Source organism: Gigantopelta aegis, chromosome 15 (genome assembly GCF_016097555.1).
Source record: "Gigantopelta aegis isolate Gae_Host chromosome 15, Gae_host_genome, whole genome shotgun sequence".
Lineage (NCBI taxonomy): Eukaryota > Metazoa > Mollusca > Gastropoda > Neomphalida > Peltospiridae > Gigantopelta > Gigantopelta aegis.
Window position 1 is genome coordinate 12,303,031 of NC_054713.1, and position 22,499 is coordinate 12,325,529.

At 39.2% G+C, this 22,499-nt stretch overlaps 1 protein-coding gene across 1 annotated transcript in view; it reads left to right on the top strand.

The window, feature by feature from the left end:
- The window catches only part of LOC121390363, a 310,647-nt gene that overhangs the window by 206,632 nt on the left and 81,516 nt on the right, over nt 1–22,499 (top strand). Inside the window, exons 83-91 of the mRNA XM_041522159.1 lie at nt 3,107–3,266; nt 4,260–4,488; nt 6,770–6,974; nt 9,074–9,346; nt 12,037–12,340; nt 15,601–15,836; nt 17,115–17,249; nt 20,136–20,203; nt 20,832–21,017. Coding sequence (XP_041378093.1) covers nt 3,107–3,266; nt 4,260–4,488; nt 6,770–6,974; nt 9,074–9,346; nt 12,037–12,340; nt 15,601–15,836; nt 17,115–17,249; nt 20,136–20,203; nt 20,832–21,017 — 1,796 coding nt within the window. The remainder of the gene's footprint in view (nt 1–3,106; nt 3,267–4,259; nt 4,489–6,769; nt 6,975–9,073; nt 9,347–12,036; nt 12,341–15,600; nt 15,837–17,114; nt 17,250–20,135; nt 20,204–20,831; nt 21,018–22,499) is intronic.

Genomic DNA, 22,499 nt, shown 5'->3' on the forward strand with positions numbered 1-22,499 from the left:
GACACTGGTGAGGAATGGGGACAGAAACATGGCCTTTTATATACAATACATGGGACACTGGTTATACAATACACAAGACATTGGTTATACAATACACGAGACACTGGTTATACAATACATGGGACACTGGTTATACAATACATGGGATACTGGATTTACAATACATGAGACACTATACACATGGGACACTGGTGAGGAATGGGGACACATGGCCTTTTATATACAATACCTGGGACACTGGTTATGCAATACATAGGACACTGGTTATACAATACATGGGATACTGGTTATACAATACATAGGACACTGGTTATACAATACATATGACATTGGTTATACAATACATGGGACACTGGTGAGGAATGGGGACATAAACATGGCCTTTTATATACAATACATGGGACACTGGTTATACAATACAGAGGACACTGGTTATACAATACATGGGACACTGGTGAGGAATGGGGACAGAAACATGGTCTTTTATATACAATACATGGGACACTGGTTATACAATATATGGGACACTGGTTATACAATAGATGGGACACTGGTTATACAATACATAGGACACTGGTTGGGAATGGGGACAGAAACATGGCCTTTTATATACAATACATGGGACACTGGTTATACAATACATGGGACACTGGTTATATAATACACGAGACACTGGTTACACAATACATGGGACACTGGTTATACAATACATGGGATACTGGATTTACAATACACGAGACACTGGTTATACAATACATGGGACACTGGTGAGGAATGGGGACAGAAACATGGTTATACAATACATGGGACACTGGTTATACAATACAGAGGACACTGGTTATACACTACATAGGACACTGGTTATACAATACATGGGACACTGGTGAGGAATGGGGACAGAAACATGGCCTTTTATATACAATACATGGGACACTGGTTATACAATACATGGGACACTGGTTATACAATAGATGGGACACTGGTTATACAATACATAGGACACTGGTTGGGAATGGGGACAGAAACATGGCCTTTTATATACAATACATGGGACACTGGTTATACAATACATGGGACACTGGTTATATAATACACGAGACACTTGTTACACAATACATGGGACACTGGTTATACAATACATGGGATACTGGATTTACAATACACGAGACACTGGTTATACAATACATGGGACACTGGTGAGGAATGGGGACAGAAACATGGTTATACAATACATGGGACACTGGTTATACAATACAGAGGACACTGGTTATACACTACATAGGACACTGGTTATACAATACATGGGACACTGGTGAGAAATGGGGACAGAAACATGGTATTTTATATACAATACATGGGACACTGGTTATACAATATATGGGACACTGGTTATACAATACATGGGACACTGGTTATACAATATATGGGACACTGGTTATACAATACATAGGACACTGATTGGGAATGGGGACAGAAACATGTCCTTTTATATACAATACCTGGGACACTGGTTATGCAATACATAGGACACTGGTTATACAATACATGGGACACTGGTGAGGAATGGGACAGAAACATGGCCTTTTATATACAATACATGGGACACTGGTTATACAATACAGAGGACTCTGGTTATACAATACATAGGACACTGGTTATACAATACATGGGACACTGGTTATGCAATACATAGGACACTGGTTATACAATACATGGGACACTGGTGAGGAATGGGGACAGAAACATGGCCTTTTATATACAATACATGGGACACTGGTTATACAATACAGAGGACACTGGTTATACAATACATGGGACACTGGTTATACAATACATGGGACACTGGTGAGGAATGGGGACAGAAACATGGTCTTTTATATACAATACATGGGACACTGGTTATACAATATATGGGACACTGGTTATACAATACATGGGACACTGGTTATACAATAGATGGGACACTGGTTATACAATACATGGGACACTGGTGAGGAATGGGGACAGAAACATGGCCTTTTATATACAATACATGGGACACTGGTTATACAATACACAAGACATTGGTTATACAATACACGAGACACTGGTTATACAATACATGGGACACTGGTTATACAATACATGGGATACTGGATTTACAATACATGAGACACTGGTTATGCAATACATGGGACACTGGTGAGGAATGGGGACAGAAACATGGCCTTTTATATACAATACCTGGGACACTGGTTATGCAATACATAGGACACTGGTTATACAATACATGGGATACTGGTTATACAATACATAGGACACTGGTTATACAATACATAGGACACTGGTTATACAATACATGGGACACTGGTGAGGAATGGGGACAGAAACATGGCCTTTTATATACAATACATGGGACACTGGTTATACAATACAGAGGACACTGGTTATACAATACAGAGGACACTGGTTATACAATACATGGGACACTGGTGAGGAATGGGGACAGAAACATGGTCTTTTATATACAATACATAGGACACTGGTTATACAATATATGGACACTGGATTACAATACATGGACACTGGTTATACAATGAGGAATGGGACACTGGTTATACAATAGATGGGACACTGGTTATGCAATACATAGGACACTGGTTGGGGGAATAGGGGACAGTTATACAATACAACACTGGTGAGGAATGGGGACAGAAACTTTTATATACAATACATGGGACACTGGTTAAACAATACAGAGGACACTGGTTATACAATACATAGGACACTGGTTATACAATACATGGGACACTGGTTATACAATACATGGGACACTGGTGAGGAATGGGGACAGAAACATGGCCTTTTATATACAATACATGGGACACTGGTTATACAATATATGGGACACTGGTTATACAATACATGGGACACTGGTTATACAATAGATGGGACACTGGTTATACAATACATAGGACACTGGTTGGGAATGGGGAGGGAAACAATCAGAAAATGTGTCCACTGAGAGGGATTGATCCTACGACTGAAGACGTTCAGGCGAGTGCTCTACTATCTCATGCCTCCTCCACAAACCAGTTACTAAGTGTTCTCTCCATTTGATTTTCAGACCACAGAGTTGATCAAGGGATTTTCAGAAGGAGGTGACAACATGTTCAAAGCCTTTGATCTGACACTTACTGGCGACTTTAGCTTCCCACGACAGGACATTGAGTTATTCAAGTATAAACAAGCTTTTCCTCTTGGTGGATTCATTACTCTCTTGTTCGGTAAGTTCACAATGTGCACTGACGACCATGATAATGACATGTTGGTGATGATTACCATCGTAATATTATGATGATGATGATGATGATGATGATAGTGATATGAAAATGATGTTGGTGATTATGGTCACAATATGATGATGGTGATATGTCTGTAATGTTGGAGTTGATTACTATCATATGATAATATAATGATAATGGTGATATATGATAATGATTTTGGTGGTGAGATGGTCACTATACAATGATGATAATGATGTAATCTGAATATGATGTCGGTGATGATTATGGTCTTGATAAGATGATGTTGGTGATATGACTATGATGGTGATATGATGATGATAGTAATATGATGTTGGTGGTGATATGACGATTATTATTGATAGTGATTATCTTCATGATATGATGATGATGATATTGGTGGTGATATAGTCATGATACAGTGATGATGGTGATATATGATGATGATATGACAATGATGTCGGCGGTGATATGACAGTGATGTTGGTGGTGATATAGTCATGATACAGTGATGATGGCGATATATGATGGTGATATGGCGATGATGTTGGTGGTGATATGACAGTGATGTTGGTGGTGATATGACCATACTGTTGGTGGTGATATGACCATGCTGTTGGCGGTGATATGGTCATGGTATGGTGATGATGATGATATATGATGATGCTGGTGGTGAGTATTGTCATGATATGGCGATATGATAGTGATGGTAGTGATTATCATTATGATATGATGATGATGGTGATATGACAATGATGTTGGTGATACTTATGGTCTTCTTTATACGATTATGATGTGATGGTGGCGGTGATGATGATGATGATGATGATGATGATGATGATGATGTACATTTATATATATATATATTATTGTAACTAAGAATGGTAACATCTAAAAATACTCTTACAAAAAAATAATAAAATTTGAACAGTCACTGAGGAAATAATGTGCTGAGGTTAATCCTTTGTTTTATAGAATTTGGTGCTGGCTGTTCATATGGCATGGATATTACAGCAGGTGCAAAGATTCTTTCCATGCAAGTGACTTCTGTCCTACGACCGTTTTCGAATGTCAAAGTCTTTGGCTCTGTTGGTCTTGGCATTCTTAACATATACGGCAAACTCATTCTTCGGGGCTACATAATGGAGGTTGCTTTTCCATCTACCGCAGAGATCGTGTTCTCCAAGTTTCCACTCGATATTACGTAAGTATATTTTAATTATTTTTCAAATGGTGAGACATAGCCCAGTGGTAAATGGACTTGCTTGATGCACAGTTGGTCAAGGATCGATCCCCGTCAATTGGCCCATTGGGCAAATTCTCGTTCCAGCCAGTGTACCATGACTGGTATATCAAACGCTGTGGTATATGTTGTCCTGTCTGTGAGATGGTACATATAAAAGATCTCTTGCCACTAATGAGAAAAATGTAGCAGGTCTAAGACTGTCAGAATTACAAAATTTTTAGCCGCTGATTAATAAATCAATGTGCTCTAGTAGTGTTGTTAAGCAAAACAAACTTTATAACTTTGATTTCCAAGCTATATTTTCATCCTAGACAATCAGACTAATCTGATAAAACTGTAACAGAAACTACTTCCTCGGTGTCCCCCACACCCACTATAATCTGATAAATCTGTGTAACAGAAACTACTTCCTCAATGTCCTCCACACCCACTATAATCTGATGAAACAGTAGAACAGAAACTACTTCCTCAATGTCCCCCACACCCACTATAATCTGATGAAACTGTGAAACAGAAACTACCTCTTCAATGTCCCCCACACCCACTATAATCTGATGAAACTGCGTAACAGAAACTACCTCTTCAATGTCCCCCACACCCACTATAATCTGATGAAACCGTGAAACAGAAACTACTTCCTCAATGTCCTCCACACCCACTATAATCTGATGAAACTGTGAAACAGAACCTACTTCCTCAATGTCCCCACACCCACTATAATCTGATTAAACTGAGCAACAGAAGCTACCTCCTCAATGTCCCCCACACCCACTATAATCTGATGAAACTGTGAAACAGAACCTACTTCCTCAATGTCCTCCACACCCACTATAATCTGATTAAACTGGGTAACAGAAACTACCTCGTCAATGTCCCCCACACCCACTATAATCTGATTAAACTGGGTAACAGAAACTACCTCGTCAATGTCCCCCACACCCACTATAATCTGATTAAACTGGGTAACAGAAACTACCTCGTCAATGTCCCCCACACCCACTATAATCTGATTAAACTGGGTAACAGAAACTACCTCGTCAATGCCCCCCACACCCACTATAATCTGATGAAACTGTGAAACAGAACCTACTTCCTCAATGTCCTCCACACCCACTATAATCTGATTAAACTGGGTAACAGAAACTACCTCGTCAATGTCCCCCACACCCACTATAATCTGATTACACTTATGAAGAAGTAATTTCTGTTACCCAGTTTTATCAGATTAGTGGTGTGGGGGACATTGAGGAAGTAGTTTCTGTAATGCAGTTTCATCAGATTATAGTGGGTGTGGGGGACATTGAGGAAATAGTTTCTGTTACCCAGTTTCATCAGATTATAGTGGGTGTGGGGGACATTGAGGAAGTAGTTTCTGTTACCCAGTTTCATCAGATTATAGTGGGTGTGGGGGACATTGAGGAAATAGTTCTGTTACCCAGTTTCATCAGATTATAGTGGGTGTGGGGGACATTGAGGAAATAGTTCTGTTACCCAGTTTCATCAGATTATAGTGGGTGTGGGGGACATTGAGGAAATAGTTCTGTTACCCAGTTTCATCAGATTATAGTGGGTGTGGGGGACATCGAGGAAGTAGTTTCTGTTGTTCCCCACATCCCACCCACACCACTCCATGTGCTAATCTTTAAAGCATTTTAACTCATTTTCTATTTCTATTATAAAAGATCCCTTGCTACTAATGAAAACATTAGTGGGTTTCCTCTCTAAGACTGTCAAAATTACCATATGTTTGACATCCAATAGCCGATGATTAATAAATCAATGTGTTCTAGTGGTGTCATTAAACAAAACAAACTTTTAAATTTCCTCTCTAAGACTGTCAAAATTACCAAATGTTTGACATCCAATAGCCGATGATTAATAAATCAATGTGCTCTAGTGATGTTGTCAAACAAAACAAACTTTAACAGTCCTGTCTGTCTGTCTGTCAATTTGTCCCATATATATTTTCCTCACATCTGTTTTCACAAAGCCTTGAGATATTGAGCTGAAATTTTTAGTATACATGTAGCTTTATCATGTACTGTTACAGATCAAGTTTGACTTTCTTAGCAATTTACCGATGCCTATTTTTGACAGAGTTATCTCTCTTGTTATGGTCATTATTAAATTATTTTTAAAATGGAGCTCTCTTGTTGATGAATCAGTGTGCTCTAGTCGTGTTGTTAAAACAAAAACTTTAAAGCACTTTAACTGATATTTTGTTCATTTCTGACTTCAGATTGAAGATTGACATGGAGTTGATTCCGCTGCAGTTGAAACTGTCAGCCAAGGTTACCATGGATCTGTGGCTCACGGAAGTGACACTGTACGAGACCGACCTGTGGAAGTTCAGTACAGCCATGATCCGCAAGAATATCCTGAACCTGGGCAAGAAAGAAGAAGACAAGTCTCCGCCGCAAGTTCTCAGCTATGTTGACAATACGGTGTGTGAACCCTTTTTTAACCACAAGTTCTCGGCTATGTTGACAACACGGTGTGTGAACCCTTTTTTAACCACAAGTTCTCAGCTATGTTGACAACACGGTGTGTGAACCTTTTTTTAAACATGTCATTCCAGCTGTACCTATATATTCACGAATGTAGGAAGATGACAAAAAGTTGGGGAGGGGGGTGCACACACACATACACATTCACACATAGATAGATATATATATATATATACACACACATGTAAGTACATGTATAAATATATTTTAAAAACCCATTACTGCTGCTACAAACTGGGGGGCACATGCCCCCCCCCCCCCCTTGCCCTACCTCCTCCGCTTCCTATGCCAGTGCCATTATAACTCTATACCATCCTTATCTATGTTAACAACACAGTATGTGAATCTTTATTTTTCCTCTTTTTTTATATCTCATATTGACCCCTTTTCTTTGTCTTCTTTGAATTCCACCTAATTTCTTCCCAATCTGGCAGCTCCTTATCTTTGAACTTCTTTTGCTGTCCACCTCTACATCCCAGTCCTTGTCTATCCAACCACAACAGGTGCTTGTCACTTGTGCCTATCTTTGCCACACACCTGCCATTCCCCATCAAATTTAGCTTTGTCCTTAGTTGGAGAGTGTTCAGTAGTTTCTTCTGGCACTGTTAAGAGGCACTTGTAACCACCTATTATACACCCGTACTACCGGTGGTCGTTAGTTAGTGCCGTGGGTCAGACCAGTTTTATTAGCAGCAAAGGACGAAGATGCCAGGTGAGTGCAGGGAAAATGACAGACAGGGTTGAAATTGTTTAAAAAAAAAAAAAAAAAAATATATATATATATATATATATATATATATATATATATATATATATATATATATATATATTAAGATAATGAGAATGACAGGCAGAGGGTGATAGATGAGAAAGATGAATGAAAGTGTGCACCAGGTTTGACAGGATTTGAACCACTGTCATCTGTTTGATTGTCCAGCAGCTTATCCACTAGACTTTTTTTTTTTTTAAAGATGTCATTCCAGCAATACCTATATATGCTATTAATGTACTCTCTCCCATCCTTAACTATGTTAACAACATGGTGTGTGAACCTTTTTTAAGGATGTCATATTCCAACTGTATCTACATGCAACTGATGTACTCTATCCCATCCTTACCTATGTTGACGACAGTACATGAACCTTTTCTGTCCTTTACCAGTTCAACTGGAGAGAACTGTAGGCTTCGTCTACATTCCTTCTGTCTAACCCTCTGTTTCACATATAGCTTCATGGACTTGGTTTTCTAAAATTCTGTGTACAGTGAAACCTCTCAATACTGGACACTCTGTAAACCAGAATTCCCTCAAAACCGGTCTTTTTACAGAAATACTAGTACAGAACTTAACCTCTCTAAACTGGATGCCTCTAAATACAGGACATTTTTATTGGTCCCAAGGGTGTCCGGTTTAGAGGGGTTTCACTGTATAGCTTTATCATGGACTCCTACAGATCAAGTTTGACTTACATGATGATGTATCCATTTTTGAAAGATTTACAGCCCATGAAATTAGTAGATATGAAAATTTGTTTTCCAGACTTTTTTTCTTTTTTTTGCAGTGCCTCAACATATTGAGCTAACATTTTGTGTATACATCTAGCTTTAACATGTACTGTTACAGATCAAGTTTGACTTTCATGACAATTTACCAATTTTTCACAGAATTATGGTCCTTGGATGTAGGAGATGTGAACAAATTTTGGCCCCGGTAGGGAACTTGTATTGCTTTAGTATTACTCTTAGAGTACTTGTTTGGTAATACCCCAATGAATCCAAAAGAGATAATAGAAAATTCTTAAATTTATTTATTAATGAATTAATGATTTTATTTATTTATTAATTAATTAATTAATTTATTTATTTATTTAATTATTTAATTTTTTTTTATTTATTATTTTATTATTTATTTATTTAATTATTTAATTATTTATTATTTATTTATTTATTTATTACTTAATTATTATTATTATTATTATTTTTATTTTTATTTATTTTTTATTTATTTTTTTTACTGTTTTTTTTATTATTATTCACAGCAGAATGGTGGCAGACGGCGTCGCTCGTCTCCAGATGCCGGTGGCTGCATTGCTGACCAGCTGCCCGACCGCGATTACACAGAAGCCGTTGTCGAAGTGGCAGTGCGTGCCGAGGATGACGTCAGTCAAGTGGAGCTCACGGTTAACGTGGGCACAGAGCCCGGCCTTGATGATGTCGTCAGTGGTGTTAAACTCGGTGGACCGTCGTCAATCATGAAACATGTAGGTATACATATTTGTGTAGAGTTTTCCCTTGAAATTAGGAAAGGCATGGTAGATTAAACATTTTTGGGCCATTTACCCCATTTTCAGGGAACATTTTTATCCTCATTAAAGACTAAAAAAAAATAATTGAATAAAAATAAATGTAATTATAATGTGCTTGGTTTAATAAATAAATAAATAAATAAATTGCAAAATTTATTAATTAATAATACAATTTGTGAATGTTTTATAAAGGAAATTTTATAATTAATTATTAAAAATGCTTGTTTAATCTCAGAGCAGTATATGGCACTGATTAAGGCAAGATGGTGTTAGACTATTGAGGAATGGTTCTACACAATGTTAAAACAAGCTAGGGAAAACACTATTGTACCATATGAGTAATCGGACTCCTAAGTGAATAGGGTGGACGTAGCTCAGTGGTAAAGCGCTTGCTCGATGCGCAGTCGGTCTGGGATCAAGCCCCGTCAGTGGGCCCATTTGGCTATTTCTCATTCCAGCCAGTGCACCATGACTGGCATATCAAAGGCTGTGGTATGTACTACCCTGTCTGTGTGGGATGGTGCATATAAAAAAAATCCCTTGCTGCTAATCGAAAAGAGTGGCCTATGAAGTGGCGACAGCCGGTTTCTTCTCTCAATATCTGTGTGGTCGTTAACCATATGTCTGACACCATATAAATAAAATGTGTTGAGTGTGTTGTTAAATAAAATATTTCCTTCCTTTCCCAAATGAATAAGCTGCAGGACATATAGCCCAGTGGTTTCGCACTCTCCTGATGCATGGTTGCTCTGTGGTTATCCCTTTCAGTGGGGCCACTGGGCTAGGGGCGAGACGTAGCCCAGTGGTTTCACACTCTCCTGATGCATGGTTGCTCTGTGGTTATCCCTTTCAGTGGGGCCACTGGGCTAGGGGCGAGACGTAGCCCAGTGGTTTCACACTCTCCTGATGCATGGTTGCTCTGTGGTTATCCCTTTCAGTGGGGCCACTGGGCTAGGGGCGAGACGTAGCCCAGTGGTTTCACACTCTCCTGATGCATGGTTGCTCTGTGGTATTATCCCTTTCAGTGGGGCCACTGGGCTAGGGGCGAGACGTAGCCCAGTGGTTTCACACTCTCCTGATGCATGGTTGCTCTGTGGTTATCCCTTTCAGTGGGGCCACTGGGCTAGGGGCGAGACGTAGCCCAGTGGTTTCACACTCTCCTGATGCATGGTTGCTCTGTGGTTATCCCTTTCAGTGGGGCCACTGGGCTAGGGGCGAGACGTAGCCCAGTGGTACAGTGCTCGCTCGATAGGCGATCGGTGTGGGATCGATCCCCGTCGGTAGGGCCATTGGGCTATTTCTTGTTCAGCCAGATCACTACGTGGAACATTTTGTTTTTGAAATCTTGATTAGTGATATTTGTAGTGAATTTCTAATTGATTAGCAATTAATGTTTAATGTTTTAAAATTGTGTAGCAATCTCTGAAACTTGTGTAGTGAATCGCGATACTGAACAAAATGTTCCCTGCACTATGACTGGTGTATCAAAGGTCATGGTATGTGCTCTCCTGTCTGTGGGATGGTGCATATAACAGATCCCTTGCTACAAATGAAATAATGTAGCGGCTTTCCTCTTAAAGGCATACTGTCACAGATTTAAGGACCTTATTTCTCTAAAAATTTATAATAATCAAAATTACATTAATTTTTACAGACCAAATCTAGCTATTGCATCACTTTAACTACACCATGATGAAGTGAAATTCATGTCAACCCTCTCAGCAATGTTAGTTTTTGAATTATGGACCATTGCCATAATTCAATTATTTTTACAAAATATCACTAATAAGTGGAGTATGGTGGTTATGTAGATGGTTGAATAAGTACATTTAGGAACAAATCAGATATAGATATATATATATTTAAGTAATACTTTGTTAGGCCATGTAATAGGTCAGTGGTCTGTGACAATATGCCTTTAAGACTGTAAGTCTGGGTGGTATTCAATCCAGTACCTGCAACTATATTTTTGGAATTGCTATTTTAATACTGCCCAAAAACTGTTCCTGCCATTCTTGGATGAAAGGGGCGAGACGTAGCCCAGTGGTAAAGCGCTTGCTTGATATGCGGTCAGTCTGGGATCGATTTCCGTCAGAGGGCGCATTGGTATTTTTCACTCCAGCTAGTGCACCACGACTGGTACATCAAAGGCCGTGGTATATGCTATCCTGTCTGGTATGGTGCATATAAAAGATCCCTTGCTGCTAATCGAAAAGAGTAGCCATGAAGTGGTGACAGCAGGTTTCCTGTCACAATATCTGTGTGGTTCTTAACCATATGTCCGACGCCATATAACAGTATAAAATGTGTTGAGTGCGTCATTAAATAAAACATTTCCTTCCTTCCTTCTTGGATGAAAACACACAATTTAACCCCCTACTTTGTAAGACCCTGCAAACGGTTTTTTATTATTTTATTATTTTTTTAATTTTAATTTATTGATATACATGTATAATTCATGGTACGTGTATTTTATTATTTTATTTAAACTGGTTCAGACTGGTTGAGTTTTCATATCTGCAAAGGAACATTGAAAGCATTATTTTGATGAGTGACAATTACTAACCAATTGAAAATTGATTAGCAACTAATATTTAACATTTTAAAATTGTGTAGTGATCCCTGAAACATGCGATACTGAACAAAATGTTCCCTTGAAAGTCAAGTTGTGTATTTATTTGTTATTTTTATTTCAGGACTTTAAACCTCACGGACAGAAACTGTACTTCACAGTGATCGCCTCAAACAGTGGAGGTGGTTCAACCACAGTGATGTGTTCCATCCCGACCTTCGATATAACGCCACCTGGTGGCCGCGTGCTGCAAGAGTTCCTCACCACGAGCAATCCCACAATCCTCAAGGCATCCGTGCTTGTGTTTGAAGACTCGGAAATTGAGTATTCGGCCGTTGGGATCGGATATGGGAAAGGAATCTACGCCGACGAGACGAGTTCGTTCACCGAAATAAATCTGAAGAGGCAGAATATGGATCCTTATGATGGTAACATTATTGCACTCCTATTATGATTTTTATTCCATTTCAATTTAAAAGCGTTCACTTGATGCGCGGTCAGTCTGGGATCGATCCCCATCGGTGGGTCCATTGGGCTATTTCTTGCTCCAGCCAGTGCACCACGACTGATATATCAAAGGCATGTATGTGGTATGTGTTATCCTGTCTGTGGGATGGTGCATATAAAAGATCCCTTGCTGCTAATTGAAAAGAGTAGCTCATGAAGTGGCGACAGTGGGTTTCCTCTCTCAATATCTGTGTGGTCCTTAACCATATGTCCGACGCCATATAACCATAAATAAAATGTGTTGAGTGCATGGTTAAATAAACCATTTCCTTCCTTCCTTCATTCAACTTACTTTCGTGCTTATATCCAATTATGGTTCAAGCTATCTGGGCTGTCTGTCCAGGACAGTGGGTTAGTGGTTAGTGAATGAGAAGAGGGTGTAGTGGTCTTACACCTACCCATTGAGTCATTAAAACCCACTCTGGGTGCGAGCCGGTACCGGGCTGTGAACCCAGTACCTACCAGCCTTATGTCCGATGGCTTAACCATGACACCACTGAGGCCAGTCCTATTATGATAAAATCATCATGGTTTTTTTCCATGCTTATATAGAAATTATTATATAAGCTTGTGTGTCATACTGATTTTACGAAATGAGTATCAGGATTTCTGTATTGCACGAGCGAGAGCTGTTCTCACATAAGTTTGTTGATTATTTCTTTTTGTTCACACCCAGATGAATGTAAACAAAATAACACACAATACTTATAATCGGGGGTGGGAATTCTCCTCAGATCAGCTGTTTTCCTCTCATGGAACATTGCGTTTCCTCGTATTTTAATCGTCCTTTCCTCCAAAAATGTGTCAGTTGGCACAGAGTTTAACCTAGGATTTCAAGAATTTCAGGGACCCCTCTAGATTTCCTCCTTTTTACAGTTCACCATTTCCCACCCCTGTATAATTAAATTTGAAATATACTTACTGATAATAACACTCAAAGTTTATATATTTTTTTTTTTTTTTTTTTTTTTTTTCTTAACCTTTAGACTACTGGATTAATTTTTAACAAAAACCACGTTGAGTGGGTACAAGTTTGTAATTTTTACTCACATATATTCACTTAAATGTTTTATAAATACATGAAATAAAGTTCATATATGAATCGGTAAGTATTATTTTCGTGGATTTTTTGTTACTTTTATTATTTTTAGATCAGCTAACGGTGATTAAAATTAGGCAAAAAATCGAAAAAGTTGCGTTTACTTACGGGCATTTGTGGCCAGCTGTCCATTATTTATGTCCATTATTCCCGATAACAGTAGTTTTCTGACCAGAATTTTTTTTTAAACCTGAACTACGATTCATATTGCAATATTTGGTCATTTTCGTTGTTGGTAAAACGATCAAATTTATTATCAAATTAGCTGTCACAATCAGCTATCGATCCCTGAAAATGACCGCGACGTGCCGCCATTGTTGTCAAGCGAAAATACTTGCCGAAAACCACCTTTTGAACTCAAAATTTCAAGGTATTTTCAATTGAAAAAATCAAAACAAAAGCCACCATTTTGAAAAATAATCTTTTTTCTTTTATTATATTTCCGTTTCCGGTGAGTGTCGTGTGCAAAACGGCGGGAAATATGAATTGGGGAATGCACTGTATACAGTGTACAGCATGTTGACTGACGTGACGTCGGGTGAGATATCTCGCCTGCAGTACTCGATGCGCAGTCAGTTTCGGATCGATCTCCATTGGTGGACCCAGTGGGCTATTTTTCGTTCCAGCCATTGCACCATGACTGGTGTATCAAAGGCTGTGATATGTGCTATCCTGTCTGTGGGATGGTGCATATAAAAGATCCCTTGCTACTAATGGAAAAATGCAGCGGGTTTCCTCTTTATGACTATATATCAAAATTACCAAATGTTTGACATCCAATAGCCAATGATTAATTAATCAATGTGCTCTAGTGGTGTCATTAAACAAAACAAACTTTTTTTTATTAAGTTATTTTTACGTTCATCGAGAAATGGACAAACTCGCATAGCTGCAACTGGACCAATGGTTAAGATGTCAAAGGTCGTGTGTCAAAGTTTAAACTACAATATTTCGTTATTTTCACATTTATTTGTAATCAGTAACTACAAATTAATCAGTCCCATGCATAATCCATCCATAATTAACTTGAGAATAATAATTTTTAATAGTCTTGTACTGGATGATAAGAGGGGTCTCCCCAATTGACTTGTGGCTAAATATAGCATGGTCACCATCTTTGTTTCTTTGTCAGTTGTCTGCAAAGAATTATGGGAAACACTTAGTGTGTTGAATGTGTAGGCATAAAACAGTGAAAGAAAGAAAGAAATGTTATATTTAATGACACTGAACTGAATTTATGGTTATATGGCGTCAGACATATGGTTAAGGACCACATAGATATTGAGAGAGGAAAACTGCTGTCGCCACTTCATGGGCTATTCTTTTCGGTTAGCAGCAAGGGGTCTTTTATATGCATCATCCCATAGACAAGATAGCACATACCACGGCCTTGTACCAGTCTAAATTTCATTTCTTTTTTAAAGAGAGTAGAAAGTTACATGCTTGCCATTTTCGGGGCCTCATGTAAGCTTTGTAGACAGTTATGACAGTTTGACCGACTTCGCTGATTTCCATAACAAGTTCATACAGAAGCCAGTATTTAATTCAATTCCTTTCTTTTTCATAATTATATGAACACTATAAATGAGTTAGCTTCATCAGAGAGTGTGATCTATTACCTTACAAAAGTGGACTGTTTCTAATTAATAAATTAAATAGGCATAGGAGTTTTGATCGGATTAGTATGTCTTCAAATATGTCTATTAAACTAGTGTTTTCTGATTTGTATAGCAAAGATAAATACCAGTCATATATTAAAAGCTTGCATGGACGCTACCGTTCATGTCACTTTTTTTTCTTCTGGAATTATTAAACAGATCTTTCTATCAGCTATATGAGGTAATTACGTAGTGGCAATCAGTATACTTTTATTTATGTGTGCTGTTTGTTAAGTATAACGTGCATTATTTTTCACCCTCGCCAGATTGAAATTACGCGCATGATAGCACTTGCGCACCTTAAAAGACAATGTCTGCATTAATAAATATTTTAGGTAGAAATTGAAAATATTGCAACTTTGATATAGCACCTTTAATTTGTAACGAATGTAATGGTAAAGGTTTAGTTTTTTCCCTCTCACAGCAACCTCTGATCCAAGAGCCGAGAAGGCCTTGGACTATTTTATTGCTGGCAGGAGTGGCCGCCTGAATGGACCCATCATCGCAGAGTTCAAGGACGTCCTGCACGCCGGCGAATGTGTTCAGAAATGTCTCGTCTTACATGGCTCAAAATGTCTGAGTGTCAACTACGACTTTGGAGAAGCGGGTCTGTGCGAGTTGGTGGAGAGCATTGATGGGCACGAACATAAAGTGGCTCAGGTGAGTGGACAGATCCCCAAGGAAACAACAGGTAGCCCCACTCCCATGACTAGTGATATTCAATATATGTTGGACTAGTAAGTAACTACTATTGCCATGCCTAACGGGCCTTCTAGATTATGGTAGCCCCACTCCCATGGCTAGTGATATTCAATGTTGGGCTAGTAAATAACTACTATTGCCATGCCCGATGGCTAGTGAACAAAATTTGATGAAGTCACAAAAGGTGTGACATAGGTAATACTTTTCTTATGACAGACTGGTGATGATATCATCAGCCAGGGCTTCTAGATTATAGTAGCCCACTCCCGTGGCTAGTGATATTCAGTGTTGGGCTAGTAAATAATTACTGCTGCCATGCCCGATGGCCAGTAAATTTCTGTTAGTCAAATATTGCCATTAAGTCTATTTTGTAAATATAAATATCCTGTCCCTACCCCACCCCCATTGTTGCTCTATTTCTCTTTTTAGGTGACGTATCCGATTATTACTTTTATGTAGTAAGATTATATTAACTTAAAATAGGGCTAGTGAAGTTTTAATTGTGGTTAGTAAATGTTTTTAATCACTGATCCCATGAATAGTGGATTTTATAAAAATTCTACAAGCCCTGGGACAATGTTAAAAAATCTTTAGTAACTGGAATTTAATTGGTTCATATGATTTTTACCTATAGTGTGTCTCATTCTTGTACAAAATGTTTTTTTTTGTAAATATTCATTTTGGTTTGCTATAAGAAGAAAAGTAAAAGTGTTTTGAAAAAAAAAAAAACTATTTCTGTATGCAATTTAGAATACAATCTGCTCAGAAATAAATAACTTATAGTAAATTTCATAGTATGCAAAAAAGAGTTATGGCTCTTGAATTTAGGAGATATGAAAATGTGTTGGGCATGGTAGGGGACATGTATTGCTTTAACAGTACTCTCAGAATGCTAGGGGATGGGACGTAGATCAGTGGTAAAGCGCTCACTTGATGAGTGGTCGGTGTGGGATTGATCCCCGTCAGTGGGCCCATTGGGCTATTTCTTGTTCCATGACTGGTATGTCAAAGGCTGTGGTATGTACTACCCTGTCTGTGGGATGGTGCATGTAAAAGATCCCTTGCTGCTAATCAAAAAGAGTAGCCCATGAAGTGGCGACAGCAGGTTCCTCTCTCAATATCTGTGTGGTCCGTAACTATATTTCCAACACCATATAACAGGAAATAAAACGTGTTGAGTGCATCGTTAAATAAAACATTTCCTTCCTTCCTTCTCAGAATGTTTGTTAATTTCAGTTTGGCCGTTTCATGCACTACGAACGAAAAGGCGTGGGAATGGCGTACGAGCTGGTGAAACGTGGTCTCAGTCTGGGTCACAACCGCTTGCACTACTTCAACATCTACCTGCGCAACGTCCTGCACTACAGTAACATCATTTCATCTGAGGGAATCCTCGTCGACCTCACCTCACCTACACCAGGTAACTGATGGTTATAGAGGGGCAGGATACTGCACTACAACAACATCATTTCATCTCTCATTATCCTGGTTGACCTCACCACACCTACACCAGTAATTGATAGTTATAGAGGGGCAGGATACCACACTACAACATTTCATCTCACATGATCCTGGTTGACCTCACCCCACCTACACCAGGTAACTGATAGTTATAGAGAGGCAGGATACCGCACTACAACATTTCATCTCACATGATCTTGGTCAATCTCACCCCACCTACACCAGGTAACTGATAGTTATAGAGGGGCAGGATACCGCACTACAACATTTCATCTCACATGATCTTGGTCAATCTCACCCCACCTACACCAGGTAACTGATAGCTACACCAGATAACTGATAGCTACACCAGGTAACTGATAGTTATAGAGGGGCAGGATACTGCACTACAGCAACATCATTTCATCTCACATGATCCTGGTTGACTTCACCCCACCTACACCAGGTAACTGATAGTTATAGAGGGCAGGATACTGCACTACAACGACATCATTTCATCTCACATGATCCTGGTTGACTTCACCCCACCTACACCAGGTAACTGATAGTTATAGAGGGGCAGGATACTGCACTACAACAACATCATTTCATCTGACATGATCCTGGTTGACTTCACCCCACCTACTACACCAGGTAACTGATAGTTATAGAAGGGCAGGATACTGCACTACGACATCATTTCATCTCACATGATCCTGGTTGACTTCACCCCACCTACACCAGGTAACTGATAGTTATAGAGGAGTAGGATACTGCACTACAATGACATAATTTCATCTCACATGATCCTGGTTGACTTCACCCCACCTACGCCAGGTAACTGATAGTTATAGAGGGGCAGGATACTGCACTACAACGACATCATTTCATCTCACATGATCCTGGTTGACTTCACCCCACCTACACCAGGTAACTGATAGTTATAGAGGGGCAGGATACTGCACTACAACAACATCATTTCATCTCACATGATCATGATTGACCTCACCCCACCTATACCAGGTAACTGATAGCTACACCAGGTAACTGATAGTTATAGAGTGGCAGGATACTGCACTACAACGACATCATTTCATCTCACATGATCCTGGTTGACTTCACCCCACCTACACCAGGTAACTGATAGTTATAGAGGGGCAGGATACTGCACTACAACAACATCAGTTCATCTCACATGATCCTGGTTGACTTCACCCCACCTACACCAGGTAACTGATAGTTATAGAGGGGCAGGATACTGCACTACAACAACATCATTTCATCTCACATGATCCTGGTTGACTTCACCCCACCTACACCAGTAATTGATAGTTATAGAGGGGCAGAATACTGCACTACAACAACATCATTTCATCTCACATGATCCTGGTTGACCTAACCCCACCTACACCAGTAATTGATAGTTATAGAGGGGCAGGATACTGCACTACAACGACATCATTTCATCTCACATGATCCTGGTTGACTTCACCCCACCTACACCAAGTAACTGATAGTTATAGAGGGCAGGATACTGCACTACAACAACATCATTTCATCTCTCATTATCCTGGTCGACCTCACCCCACCTATACCAGGTAACTGATAGCTACACCAGGTAACTGATAGTTATAGAGGGGCAGGATACTGCACTACAACGACATCATTTCATCTCACATGATCCTGGTTGACTTCACCCCACCTACACCAGGTAACTGATAGTTATAGAGGGGCAGGATACTGCACTACAACAACATCATTTCATCTCACATGATCCTGGTTGACTTCACCCCACCTACACCAGTAATTGATAGTTATAGAGGGGCAGGATACTGCACTACAACGACATCATTTCATCTCACATGATCCTGGTTGACTTCACCCCACCTACACCAAGTAACTGATAGTTATAGAGGGCAGGATACTGCACTACAACAACATCATTTCATCTCTCATTATCCTGGTCGACCTCACCCCACCTATACCAGGTAACTGATAGCTACACCAGGTAACTTGATAGTTATAGAGGGGCAGGATACTGCACTACAACAACATCATTTCATCTCACATGATCCTGGTTGACCTCACCCCACCTACACCAGGTAACTGATAGTTATAGAGGAGTAGGATACTGCACTACAACGACATCATTTCATCTCACATGATCCTGGTTGACTTCACCCCACCTACGCCAGGTAACTGATAGTTATAGAGGGGCAGGATACTGCACTACAACAACATCAATTCATCTCACATGATCATGGTTGACCTCACCCCACATACACCAGGTAACTGATAGTTATAGAGGGGCAGGATACTGCACTACAACGACATCATTTCATCTCACATGATCCTGGTTGACTTCACCCCACCTACACCAAGTAACTGATAGTTATAGAGGGCAGGATACTGCACTACAACAACATCATTTCATCTCTCATTATCCTGGTCGACCTCACCCCACCTATACCAGGTAACTGATAGCTACACCAGGTAACTTGATAGTTATAGAGGGGCAGGATACTGCACTACAACAACATCATTTCATCTCACATGATCCTGGTTGACCTAACCCCACCTACACCAGGTAACTGATAGTTATAGAGGAGTAGGATACTGCACTACAACGACATCATTTCATCTCACATGATCCTGGTTGACTTCACCCCACCTACGCCAGGTAACTGATAGTTATAGAGGGGCAGGATACTGCACTACAACAACATCAATTCATCTCACATGATCATGGTTGACCTCACCCCACATACACCAGGTAACTGATAGTTATAGAGGGGCAGGATACTGCACTACAACGACATCATTTCATCTCACATGATCCTGGTTGACTTCACCCCACCTACACCAGTAATTGATAGCTACACCAGGTAACTGATAGTTATAGAGGGGCAGGATACTGCACTACAACATCACCATTTCATCTCACATGATCATTATTGACCTCTCCCCACCTACACCAGGTAACTGATAGTTATAGAGGGGCAGAACATGTATGACCTAGTGATAAATGGGTCTGTCTAGGATCGATCCATATCGGTGGGCCCGTTGGGCTATTTCTCATTCCAATCAGTGCACCATTACTGGTACATCAAAAGTCGTGGTATGTGCTATCCTGTCTGTGGGATGGTGCATATAAAAGATCCCTTGCTATTAATGGAAACAATGTAACAATGTTTTCCTCTCTTAATACTATATGTCAGATTATCCAATAGCCAAATAAATCAATGTGCTCTATATAGTGTAATGAAATATAATGAAAAAATGTAACAGGTTTCCTCTCTAAGACTTAATGTCGAAATTACACAATTTTTTACATCCAATAGCTGATGGTTAATAAATCAATGTGCTCTATATAGTGTAATAAAATATAACGAAAAAATGTAACGGGTTTCCTCTCTAAGACTTAATGTCGAAATTACATCAATAAAAGCTGATGTGCTCTAGTGGTGTCATTAAAAAAAAAAAAAAAAAAACTTTATTTAGAATGTGTTGCAGCATCATTAAAAACATTCCTTTCCTTTGCTTTATTCAAGCTTTTCTTCTTTTCTCCACTTTAGGTCCACTGCAGAACGTGTCGGTTGATAAACTCGAGGTTGTGCCGTGCCTCACCTTGATACCAAGTGACAGGCCAGAATGGAAAGTCAACTGCAAAGACGTCTCAAGTTCGGTGAACAATCACAGGTACACTAAAAGCACCTGAGCCTTGTTTTACAAAGCGATTTTGGAGCTAAGATCACCTTAATTGCATAGCTACCTTATACACTTAAGGTGATCTTAGTGCTAAGATTGCTTCGTGGAACGGGGCCCTGGGCTCTGTTTTACTTAGAGAATAACTAATGAGCTACGAGGAATTATGAATTATCTGTCCCAAGTGAATGAATTTTGTAACCCCGAGCCTTTGGCGAGGGTTTTACAACATTTATTCACGAGGGATCATTTGTAACTCCTCATAGCGAGTTGGTTATTCTCTTTATTACCCATTGTCGATTTTAACTGATTTTTAATGTAAAAATTCCTCTGCAGTCTACAACAAAGCCATCAGCCATTACGTCATATAATCTTAGCGTATTACATGACGTAATGCAAGTGACGTCATAGCATAACTGTATTTGCATTTGAAAATAATAATTTTTATATATTACTAAAGCCGCTGCTTATGAAAATATACCATTTCATGTTTACAAAACAAATGAGTCCATTTGTTTTTGTAAATCTTTGTAGATCGTATAACATATGTGTAATCTGACTCATGAATGGAAACATTATATGAATGAAAGTGAAGTTCCGGCCATGGCAAGCAACCAACCAAACGTTGTGATTTTTAAGCCAGCCAATCAGTGGCTGTGGAAGCAATCTGCAATATTATCCCATATATTTGAGCCCGTATCGGTAATAAAAAGCGATCTTAGAGATACAATAAGCCGAAGTTACTATAAGTTTGTCTGTGGGATGGTACATATAAAAGATCCCTTACTGCTAATCGAAAAGAGTAGCCCATGAAGTGGCAACAGCAGGTTTCCTCTCTCTATATATCAATGTGGTCCTTAACCATATGTCTGACACCATATAACCATAAATAAAATGTGTTGAGTGTGTCGTTAAATAAATATTTCCTTCTTCTTTCCTGTCTTCTAGCCAGGAAAATTTCCATCCATCTAGGTCAAATGACCTTGCTCTCTAATTTGTAAAATTTGAGGCCTGTAATGATGATCAAACCAAATACTTGTATGATAAATAACCATTTTCAGAGTTATTCATGATGGTCCGGGCTCTATGTTGATATTTAATGCTGATACAAATACTCACATGATAAATAACTATGGACTGCTTCGTTATTTTCAGACTTATTCATGATGGTCCGGGCTCTATGTTGATGTTTAATGCTGATACAAATACTCACATGATAAATAACTATGGACTGCTTCGTTATTTTCAGACTTATTCATGATGGTCCGGGCTCTATGTTGATGTTTAATGGGGATACAAATACTCATATGATAAAAAACTATGGACTGCTTCGTTATTTTCAGAGTTATTCATGATGGTCCGGGCTCTATGTTGATGTTTAATGGGGACACAAATACTCATATGATAAATAACCATAGAATACTTCTTTATATTCAGACTTATTCATGATGGTCCAGGCTCTATGTTGATGTTTAA